The sequence below is a fragment of the Haliotis rufescens genome, unplaced genomic scaffold (genome assembly GCF_023055435.1).
Source record: "Haliotis rufescens isolate VD_foot unplaced genomic scaffold, xgHalRufe1.0.p SCAF_5, whole genome shotgun sequence".
Taxonomy (NCBI): Eukaryota; Metazoa; Mollusca; class Gastropoda; order Lepetellida; family Haliotidae; genus Haliotis; species Haliotis rufescens.
The window spans coordinates 47305018-47317128 of NW_025964223.1; the positions used below are offsets into that span (position 1 = coordinate 47305018).

At 39.1% G+C, this 12111-nt stretch overlaps 1 protein-coding gene across 1 annotated transcript; it reads right to left on the minus strand.

Annotated features, from left to right (window-relative positions):
- Positions 1-525: 525 nt before the first annotated feature.
- Positions 526-8107, minus strand: LOC124137134. Its single transcript, XM_046503314.2, has 8 exons — positions 7241-8107; positions 5406-5699; positions 4257-4574; positions 3699-3959; positions 3145-3267; positions 2830-2913; positions 2325-2409; positions 526-1285 (listed from the first exon to the last, which is right to left on the minus strand). Exons 1-8 carry the CDS (start codon positions 7308-7310, stop codon positions 526-528), a joined length of 1995 nt encoding a protein of 664 aa, XP_046359270.2. The 5' UTR covers positions 7311-8107.
- Between the last annotated feature and the right edge of the window lie 4004 nt (positions 8108-12111).

Consider the following 12111-nt stretch of genomic DNA (forward strand, 5'->3'; position numbering starts at 1 on the left):
TCACGTACCTCGCTCAATGAAACCTACGCTCGCATCGCAGATATCTATACCGTAGAATGTGCTTGCATATCCAAGTTGGTGTGCTTCATTAGGATTGCTTTCAAAGCTAACGTGATTGTCCTCATAGATAAAATGTCCATTTAAACAAATGTCACAATTAGACACGATACTGTCTTTGATGGCATGAAAATGATAACACGCACATTTAAGACACTTTTTAAACATGTCACAAATATTATTTACACACTTTGCAAGTAAAATAATTTACCAGTACAATATATCCTTTGGTACTGCTATTTATCGATTGCGAAAATTGTATTCATAATGTTGATGTCTTAATGTACATCCCTCATCATCCGAATACGACTCTGAAACACAGAGATGATACCCTTACATGTAAGGCGTGACAAGTCGTGATGATAGTTGTAATGGTAATAAACATCAAAAGATGTTACCATCGATGGCTGGATCGTCATCAACACAAGACGTAAGCTTCATCACCAATACTAGTAGACGTTTCAAGGTTTACACAAAGCTGTGGTAGAGGTCATTGGTAACAATGTCAACCTCCTCTTCTGCTTCACCCTGTGTAGTGATATCTAGGGTAGCCGAAGCAGACACTTCCTCACACTCACCACTCTGCTCTGCAACTGTATTGTCATATCCAGAACTCTCATACATATCATTGTCAACCATTCCTTCAACTGTATCGCCCCTGACTGCCTCTTCTCTTTGATACAGGTCTTCGGGCATGCTTTCTTCATCCTGATTACCGCCATCTATACTTACATCAAGGTTCTCAGCAGTAGGAGGTCCTCCATTGTATACATCGTTTTCGGTCATATGACATGTGGAACCTGTACTGTTTCCTGAATCAGAGAGACTGCTGTCCACCGATTCAAGTTTATCATTGATTATTTCGATTTCCTTGTCTTCATTTGAGCCAATCGAATTATCTGTTGATGTAATACTGCCTGGCTGTTTGGTCGTAAATGTGTTGTTGTCTTTCATGTTTAATCTATAGCTGCGTGGCAATACTGTAGAGTACCTGTCTTGTACTCGGAGCGGGCTGGTGCCTTCTTCTGTTCTTGATTCTGTATGCAATGCCACATCCCCATTTCCAGCTACGAATTCTGGATCTATGATGAAATAATGTTGACTGTCGTCATTCTTTCGTAAACCATTGTGATGTTTTCCATTGTCGACAGAGTTGAGCTCAAGATGTCTTCCAAAGCTACAGTTGCGGGGAGAAGTTACAGAACGGCGGGTTTTACTATTTTTACACCTACAATACACAAGAACACGTAATGAATTGTTTGTATTAACAATTTAAACAAATGTACATGTTCATGATCATGTCTATATAGATTGATAGAGGACATGAGAATACATACACACGAGTTATGTTGACATCACAAATAATCAGTTAGAATTCCTGAGTAATGCAGCTTACTAAACGAGTCTTAGTAAGATACCGCTTATGTTATGTGCATTTGAAAATGTAAGATACATTTGGGCAATTTCGTAACACGAAACATCCTTTGCTCGATTGACATGAGGACGACATTGCTAACGACTGTCCACTTCGTCCAAGAAGGGTTTTGTTCTCCTTTGCTAGACAAAGTTAAACTTCGTAAATAGACGCGTAAATGAATGTTGCGAAGATACTTCGACTCAACGTTTTGTGTATTAGTGATGCCCTGAACATTTGTAATGCCACGATACTTGCGCTGTTACAATGCAAGAGTTAGGTATACGCACTATATCAAACGTATTTGTTCGAGAGTCCTGAGTCAAGTAAAATACTAGTATATCAATAATACACCGACTGTTTAGATGTATGCATTGTGTGTCTATGCATTTGGATCTGGTATTTCGTACAAAGAGCAGTACTTATCGAGAGTAGATGATCCATCTACAAGCTGCATAGAACAGATGAACAGTTCGACCGGCGCTTCCATTGGAATGACACTTAGCTTAGCTGATGCCAATAATAGTTCCGTCAGCGCGTAATGTTATTAAACACTGCTAAAACTGCTTAATAAAGGTGTATATAATATAATATAATAATATGAGTACGTCGAATTACAGATTCCAAGGGGCGTACAAGGCAAAACAATGATGAAAAAAATGTATGAATGGATCACAGAAAATCAGGTAATCGTAAAAGGGTAACTAAGCATGAACTGCTCTACCCGCAATACCCGCCACTCACAAAATGTTATATCAGAATACGTTTGAAATTGTTAAAGAAGAAATCTTCAATTTGCCCAGAAGAATAATAATCTTCGTCACATGATTGAACGTGCGTATTGTGAACCTACCTGCATAGGACAACTGCGACTACAACGGCAACTATGACCGCCACCACAATAACTGCAGCGCTAGAAGCAGCCACGATAACCAGATCTGACATGTAAGTTTAAAATATAAATCAGTTGATCGTTTGCATCAAAGTGGAAATAAGTAGTTTGTAACGTTTTTCATACATTTTAATGTATATTATCATATATAAATGTATCCAAAATATACATGGATTTACCTCTGTCATAGATGGCTTGTTCTCATAATAATATGTTTGTTGTGGTCAAGGAGTTTATACAGTGCTTTGATTGATGATCATTTAGACATTGCGTATTTTTTTTATAAATGTGTTCGATTTTTGCAATCTTTTCTAATTGTGTCTTTACAAATGTGTCGCTCAAAGAAAATACTACGCTGACGCTTTTGATATACACATCGTACAAACAGTTAGTGTAACTATAATACTACGATAATTGATCAATTGAGTCATCATATCAGACTGGTTAACCAGATAACCACGTTTACCTTTATCGGAACCATCTGTCGTTGACACAGTTGTACTTTGAATATCAGTTGTTTCGCCCAATGTCATTCCAACTGTTATGTTTTCTGTGATCACGAGGAAGGGAGGGCAAACGTTGTATGAAACGACACCAGTGTTCATATCAGTATTTTTAAGTGGATTCATGGATTACCATTTAGATGAAGTTAATGAATTAATAAACGGTCGTCATATTGATGCATGAAACGCCTTGAAACTATACAAACATCTATAACACGAGTTATAACCTTTAAAACATTAAAATAATGTACATGTTAAATGTATCATACTATATTTACCTGCAGCAGAAGTGGTCGTGGGCTCAATTGTCATTGCAGTAATTGTTGTATTCGATGTCACTTCAACGGTTGCTGTGGCAATGACTGAGACTGTATCTCCACCTGTGTATGTTGCTGTAGTAACTGCCGTGCAGAAGACGTTTCATAAACTGTTACGTTGATTTTATAGAACTGGACGAGGGTTTATTTGAAACTATTCTTTTCAAAGAAGGAAAAAAATTATGGAATTTTGGTTTCGAGCCTTCGGTCAGGGGATGATACAAATGGCACGCTCTTAGTTCAAACCTTTTGCCATATCAATATGAAATCACAGTGTAGCGGCCATACATTTTCCGAGTCCCATGATGGGATTCGAACCACGGAGCTTCTGATCCGAGGTCGGACGCCTTGTCCACATGACCAAAGAGGTTAAACCCGTCAGCAAGCCGACAAGGTAAGTATGTCATTTGTGGTATAACACTACGGCTGCCAAAATAGCAATTCTGCATCTTGTATCAAACATACAATACCTCAAATCTCATCATATAAGGAGTTCTCTTATTGAATATGCTTACCCGTGGCAGGAAGGAGGGTACTTGTTGACACACTTGATAATGTTTGCGTCTCAGTGGAGGCCATTCTTGTTGACACGGCTGACAATGTTGGCGTGTCAGTAGAGAGGGTGCTTGTTGCCATTATTGGCTCTGTTTGAGACATCCATTGATTTGTAACGCCATCTAGAGGTGAGGATCCTTCAGACATAGAAACCAACGAGGTTGAAGTCTCCGATGTCACAATCATTTCTCCGTTGAAAGTTATATACATTGGACTTGAAGCTGGGAATAAAACATCTTTGAATAATTGTCATGATGGATGCCAACAGTCTTAAGCCACATATATGCACGTGTTGAAACATACAGCCATTTGAAAAATACGATAGGGGTGTGTGATCTTGCTATTCAATACAACGGGTAATAAACATTTAAATTTAATAACGTAAATTAAATTACTTCTTAACCTATACTCGCCTTCTACTTATATTTTAAAAGATACTACCCGATACAAGAAAGTCATGTGATAAAACAACAGAGATATATAACTTATCAATAAATGTGCAAAAACGGTGAACTTACCAACAACACTAATCCACACGTTTGATTTATCATTGCCTCTGTCAGTATAAAATATCCCGACTTCCGAAGATTGTTTTTGTAATTTTCTGTTGTATAGGTTGGTGTCCACATTTGACCAGTTTTGACCATTGACTGAAATGGTCAAGTTTCCCCCATTTAAACTTTGCTCAACCAGTGTTACTTGAATGTCTTTCCCCTTGATCCTCACCACACAACTGTTATTCATCCCAACACTGTCCGGGTAGCCTGGCGAGTGAAGGTACACAGATTCGTTTGTGGCTGTAGTGATGGTGTCAAAGCCACAGATGTCCATACTATCTGCAAACAAGTCAAACGCTAGATAGAACGTGGCTCAGACATATTTTGATGTAACAAATGTTATATTTGGGATAACACTTGTTCAGTAAAGTACCTTATTGGTTTGAGTCCCGTCCGACTGGGAGTTTAACATACTAATAGCATTGCTTTGATTAAAGAAGTTGATTTGACGGCCCTGTCGACATACAGAAATGCACCACCCCTGTGACAATTCTTCTCCTTCCTTAAAACGAGACTAATGTGTCTTGGTTTGTCAGCACCATACCCGTGCTCGTGGGTTCACCAAAGTGGTAAACGCTGGTACCATCTGCATCACTTCGGGCTTTCCCCACACATCAAGCTAACACGTCGGGAAATAATGTTCAAAGCGGCGTTAAACCTTACTCACTCACTTTAAACGAGACGGCAACATATTGAAGGCATAAGAACATTTTTATGTATATATCGTATGATAAGTTCAGATGTGATAATAATTCACCCAAACATATAAACGTGACAAATACGATTAGACACTTTGGTCATTGAGGGTAAAATGTATATATGTCATGGACAGCATATTATCTGGATGAAATTGATAACTAATCATCTTAATATATCTCAAAATGCTTACACAGAATTCTTATTGACAGATTTCATTTAACGGTGCGAGTAGTATTGCTTTTAAACGCGATGGCTATAATTGGGGACTAGTCATTTAGTCATTAATTGCAGGGGGGTCGAGATTAAGGTAATGATTAAGGGGGCATGATTAATGATACATAACATGGGGGTCAGCAAAATATGATCCACTCCTAAGACGAATCTCACCACCCCTCCCCTTGCATGTCTCACCATTGATGCACCTGTACTTTACTTCGGCAGCAGCAGCAGTGGCAGCAGGTTTACATTCGCCAAGTGGAGACACGGTTTCATTACATGACTGTTGCCCATCGCAGTTTACGGACAAGCCATTTATGGAAGTCTGAATGACCTCTCTACACGATCCGTTAGTTTGTAATCGACATGAGTTTGTGACTCCGATCCCATATGACTCTTCCTCTACATGTATCCTTTCATTGGCGGAACACTGAAGTTCAACTGTTATTGAACTGTTTCGTACACAGGTCCTCCCATGTTTCACTGTAACTGCAGACAGAAATAACTATGCAAAAGCAATCTCAACGCCTTTACATAAACGCATTTTACGTACATATTACCCATAAAGGTATATCGGAAAGATTGAGTGTAAATAACAAAATATCAACGCCTGAGCATAACCAGTCTCGATTATCCTCCGAAACAGATTCTTTTGTGTGTAAAATGCACAGTATGGGTAAACACAGAATGAATCGCAAAAAAAGGGCATGAGCATGTCCCGTCTTCCGGGCAGTAACCGTCACACACACAACTTGCATGAAATATCATGTTTGTTTGTTGCCTGACGTGCACGCCGCCCAGCAAAACTCCTGCCATACGACTGCGGCCTGTGAATAAACCAGGCAATCAACCGGTGTGCCAGAACCTCCAATGACACGAAAGCACATTTACTGACTTTGTTGGTTGGTTTGGTTTGTTTATTGTTTAACGCCGCACTCAGCAATATTCCAGCTATATGACGGCGGTCTGTAGATAAGGGTAATCCAGTGATTAATATCATGAGCATCTATCCACGCAAGTGGGATCGATGACATGCATCACCAAGTCAGCGAGCCTGAACACCCTATCCCGTTAGTTGCCTCTTATGACAAGCATAGTCGCCTTTTACGGCAAGCATGGGTTCCTGAAGACCTTTTCCACCCCGGATCTAGATCTTCATGGGCCACTGACTTTGTTGAGACTTAAAACAATGTGTTCATTTTGAACTACGTCTGCTGTGTACAAGTGCAGAGATCTGCTGCTTATAAGTTGGTTGTTTGTTTTTTGTTTCACGCCACACTCTGCAATATTCCAACTATATGACTGCGGTCTGTAAATAATCGAATCTGGACTAGACAATCCGGTGATTGAGCATCAACCCATGTAATTGGGACACGATGACATGCATCAACCAAGTCAGCGAGCCTGACTACTCGATCCTGTTAGTTGCCTCTTACGCCTTTTACGACAAGCATTGGTTGCTGAAGACCTATTCTAACCGGATCTTCACGGGTTTGCTTATGTTCGTTTATCAGCCCAGGTGACAGTTTTAATGTTTAATGGTAGTCGAGAACCACTCGTCACAAATTGATTTCTTCATTTTCTGGGGTAAGAGTGACACAGCCGTATGCGACACCACAATATGCTGTGAAAATTTGCGTGCCAGAAATGTCTGATCGTGGGTTCGAACCCTAGTTTTGTCCTGTATATGTTTCTATTCTGTTTCACCACAACCGTTCTCGTGGGTTTCACCAAAGTGGTAAATGTCTCAGACCTGAATCACTTCAGGTTTTTCGTCCACATCAAGCTGACACGCCGTGATATACTTGTAACCGAATCACTTTTCAAAGTGGCGTTCACTCACTCTTCATTTTCTTTCTTAAAATAAAAGGAATCAAGCATACTCGAAACTCGGAATTACGTATCATCTGTCCCTCGTGACAATTATAGAGATCATACCCATGTAATCAATTATCTAATTAATAATGCCGTACATTTCATTGTTTACATGTATTCTAAAAAAAAACATATTTTTCAATATGAATACTTACCATTTGAAGGCGAAATCAAATACACACAACAAACGAATACTGCTCCCTGAAATACAAACTCGGACTGCATAGTTAGTGTGCTTTAGGTCCAAGAAACTTTACAATGAGTGCTGCATAGTTCCGTCAGGCATTAACCTGGAAGCTGTTCATGCGATGGTAGTCACAACATCTTCCTCCGTGGTGTTGGTTTGTGTCCACTCTTGTAAGACTATGAAAACCGCCACGACGAAAGACCCAAAATATATTACACAAATAAGATTACTTTTGTATGATACGAGAACATCCAATTTGTCATCATGGAAATCAGTATGTAAACACTTGTCTTATAACATAAATCCAAGCTCCAGAGAACTGTGTATTACGCGTGAAGCTAGTGACCATAGCGGGGCTATGCGAACACGAAAGTAAAACAACGTTTACAACATACAAACAAGTATACATTATTCATCAACATGATAAGAGGCTGTAATTTAACCTCGCGCACATGGGAGACCCTCAAGAACGAAAGCATAGCTACAATGAGCAGCCAACCCTATCTCACAGGTCGTGAGAAGGAGGAAGTATGAAAAACATTTTCCTAAACTGTAAAGCCACCAACTATACACTATGACATTGCGTGAAAGGTTGATGTATATTATTATGCCCAAAGAACTATGACGAACTTGGTGAAAGGGCAGCTTCAATAACTTGATGGTTCAACACCAACGGTTTTGTGCGCCAGGGGTATTGTTCGTCCCGCTACTCACATGAACGTTTAACAAAATACCACGCCTCACTGGTGATAGCGAAAATCCCTCAGAAACCTAACCTACGTTTCATTTGTAATGCAATGTTTGTATGTGATATTGGTTGCGGCAACGATAATGATGATGTAAACACGTTTATTATTTAGGTATCGGGGTATAAGGGGATCGAACCACCGACCACCGACCTCCCCCCTTCACAATACAAAAAAGGACCAGGATACAAATAGAAATAAGCGACAATATAATAACTACGACGCCATGCTCTTTGACCAGGCGTTAGCTGAATAAATTATTAGAAAAACACCACCAGGCAATGCCGGAACACATTTTATTCCCTACCATTTACTCTTAGTTGATGATCGAACAATTTCAAGAAAAACGTGATCTTTAAACACTGATCACGCTTGAATTCAAATATTCAAGCAAATATAATTAAGTAATCGTGACTTCCTCAATCAAAGAAACAAGTGATATATTGATTCAATTTCCAGCTTCGATTTGTGCGAAAATATGTGTACGTATTTATCTTTTGTGTCAGTATTTAGCGTACAGACTTCACAACTTTAATACGAGGGCTGGGCAAAAAGACGTTTTGCTGAACATAAGGAAGACACAGGTCTAAGCCATGGATCCATTGAAACTGTTATTCATGAACATTTACAGATGAATAAGATATCTGCTCGTTGGGTGACAATTTTTCAAAATTCTGATCTAAAGGAAAAAAGAACTGACGTTGCCAGAGATAACTTTGAACTAATTGAGGAGGATTTCGTCAAATTAAAAAAAACAGTTCAGGAACGGGTAATAAAACATGGGTCTTCCACTATGATTATGGGTAAAAACGTCAATATATTGAATGGCACTATTCCACTTCTCCGGCACCAAAGAAATTCAAGTCCTCAAAATCAGTGAAGAAAGTTATGGCCACTGTATTCTGGGATACAAAGGGTGTGAACCTTGTTGATGACTTAGACTGTCAAAAAACGATTACTGGTGCCAATTATGCGGATGTGCTTCATCCCCTGAAAGATTCTATCAAAGAAACGGCGAGGATTTCTCTTGATAGGTATTGTTGACACGGCAGGCCAAGTAGCCTGAGAGGCCACAAATCATTATGAGCGTGATGGTGGTCGATTCCATCTCACATTAGTGTGGACAACAATTCTTGATTTTTCAGCACCCGTTCGTGGATTAAGCTTCAGCTTCAGGCATATTGATGATCTCATATCGTCCCTTTCAGAACTGACACACTCAATAGATGTATGAATCTTTTTAACAAAGTTACTAGTCTGGAACTACACATTTTCTGTGATACAGGAGCGCAAGATAAATATCTGCAGGATCTGCTACTTTTCGCATGTGAACAGTTACAATGTGTCAGCTGAAATCCAGGGGTATGTGGTGTCATCTACCCTGTCTGTGAGCCTATGTACCCCGAGACCCAGCAGTTAGCAAAACCCGTAGCAGACGACGCAAACGAACTGAGTTACTTCCCTTTGCCTGTCTGCATCGCGTCCACACACACAGTTGTCAATCGTATAATAGACTTGCAATCCTCCTTTACAAAGTTGTAGAAACAATTATGAGGGTGGTTACAACATAACAATTGCAAGGGGGCTTGATATAAGTTCTATGTCAGTGATTCTGGCTAGATTTACTTTATATTTAGTTTATTCTATGTGGTCTCTATCAGGCTTCATACTCGCGTAATAAAGTAACGCAACACTGGCTTTATATTCACATTTGTTTTACTTTCTCTTCAGTTCATCTATCAATACACGACAGGATCAGAACAGCCAGGCGAGACAAAATTTGGAACTTAGAACGATCGGGATTCAACTCGTTCGACTGCAAAACCGCGCTCTCCTCTACTAATGTTGAAAGTATAATTTTAAAGTGTTCGGGTCTTTGTCACACGTCCTCATAGATCATTTTAATTGGTCAGAACAATTTCAGACCATTAAGTCTTGTTTGTGACATGATCGGAAAATTACCAGAACCTACTAACCTATCTAAGATGGCTATTGTATATTGGCGACAACAACACCGAAGCCATCCCGAAATGTCCTGTCACTGTCATCGCCCTAATGAATTCCTGCTTGTTTGCGACAACACTTCGGCGTTTTAATATTATAACCATTAATTTAGGTTGACCTTGTTATAATTATGAGGATGCATTCTTACCTTATAGCAGTATTCAGAACAGTTGAATAAGTAACTAAGTTGAACAACCACTAACAAAATAGAAGTACTTTATTCAGTTCAGATAACAATGAGGAAAAATACCATAACACCATATTTTTTAAAAATTAACAGACTGACATATGTCGTATACAGTCCTCTTATTTGATAAAAAAACAGTAAGTAAGATAAATGGAAAACCAACTGGATGTTACATTCCTTATATCAGCTAAGAGTCCTGTTTGTGAAAATATGCACCAGACAAAAGATTTAAAGTCTAATCAAATCAATTTTAGGACCATGTAGACAATACAAGCAAATCAAATATGTCTTGGCATCATCTGTTGGGTATTAGAGGATGGTCATGATCTGAAATGTTATGGCGTTTTGTTAGGAAGGCGAAACATTAAAGTGTAAAACACACGGGATACACGGGATAAACGAGATTTGGGAACACTGACATGAACAGTAATATCAAGAAACATAAAATAAACATGCATAAAAGGGTATAGAGAAAAACAAATTAGCTAGTGTGATCCCTAAACTGATGTGTTACACACCAGATGAAAGAAGCTGGGAGTGATCCCTTAACTGATGTTTTAAACACCAGATGGAAGAAGCTTGGAGTGATCCCTGAACTGATGTGTTAAACACCAGATGGAAGAAGCTTGTATTGGTGCCTGAACTGATGTGTTACATACCAGATGGAAGAAGCTTGGAGTGATCCCTACACTGATGTGTTACGCAACAGATGGAAGAAGCTTTGAGTGATCCCTGAACTGATCTGTTAAACACCAGATGGAAGAAGCTTGGAGTGATTCCTGAAATGATGTGTTTCATACCAGATGAAAGAAGCTTTGATTGATCCCTAAACTGATGTGTTACACACCAGATGAAAGAAGCTCGGAGTGATCCCTGAACTGATGTGTTACACACCACATGAAAGAAGCTTTGAGTGATACCTGAACTGATGTGTTACACACCAGATGAAAGAAGCTTGGAGTGATCCCTGAACTGATGTGTTACATACCAGATGATAGAAAATAGGAGTGATACCTGAACTGATGTGTTACGCACCAGATTGAAGAAGCTTGGAGTGATCCCTAAACTGATGTGTTACACACCAGATGAAAGAAGCTGGGAGTGATCCATGAACTGATGTGTTACATACCAGATGAAAGAAACTTGGAGTAATCCCTGAACTGATGTGTTATATACCAGATTGAAGAAGCTTGTAGTGATCCCTAAACTGATGTGTTACACACAAGATTGAAGAAGCTTGGAGTGATCCCTGAACTGATGTGTAACATACCACATTGAAGAAGCTTTGAGTGAACCCTGAACTGATGTGTTACATACCAGATAGAAGAAGCTTGAAGTGATCCCTGAACTGATGTGTTTAACACCAGATGGAAGAAGCTTCTATTGATGCCTGAACATACCTGATCCCTGTTACATACCAGATGGAAGAAGCTAAACAAATTAAAATAGGTTTTATTAAAGAAAAACATATTGTACTAAACAACTTGCCCGTGCACAAGCGGTTCCCAAGGATAGGATATAGCATAGACAACACAAACATGTTTGACAGAAGACTACACGTATGCTTCACATTACAATTTCAGATATAGCACCCGTTTGAAGCATATTGGAGCTGAGAACTGAGATGCCAAGTATTACGTGCATTCACACACGAAATCAATATAATTAATGTGTGTATGCCCATTCCTCTAAAAGATGTAACACTAAAGTATTTTGAATTGTAGAAATATAGTAAATTGAAATGAATAAAACTTAGTAACTCTGGGGTGTCTCCGATAGATATGACTTTCAGTTTATTGACAGATTTGATTACAGGGGATGTAGTCACTTTCTCTAAATAATCTGCTAATTTGAATTTAATTGCCATGTAATAGCACTGTTACTTAAATATGTCTTTTGTTT

Coding starts and splice junctions, on each gene's coding strand:
- LOC124137134 (XM_046503314.2), bottom strand. CDS start 7,310: ATGCAGTCCGAGTTTGTATTTCAGGGAGCAGTATTCGTTTGTTGTGTG. Junction 3,268..3,698: donor TACCCTCCTTCCTGCCACGG/GTAAGCATATTC, acceptor TCTGCACGGCAG/TTACTACAGCAACATACACA. Junction 2,914..3,144: donor CACGACCACTTCTGCTGCAG/GTAAATATAGTA, acceptor TCGTGATCACAG/AAAACATAACAGTTGGAATG.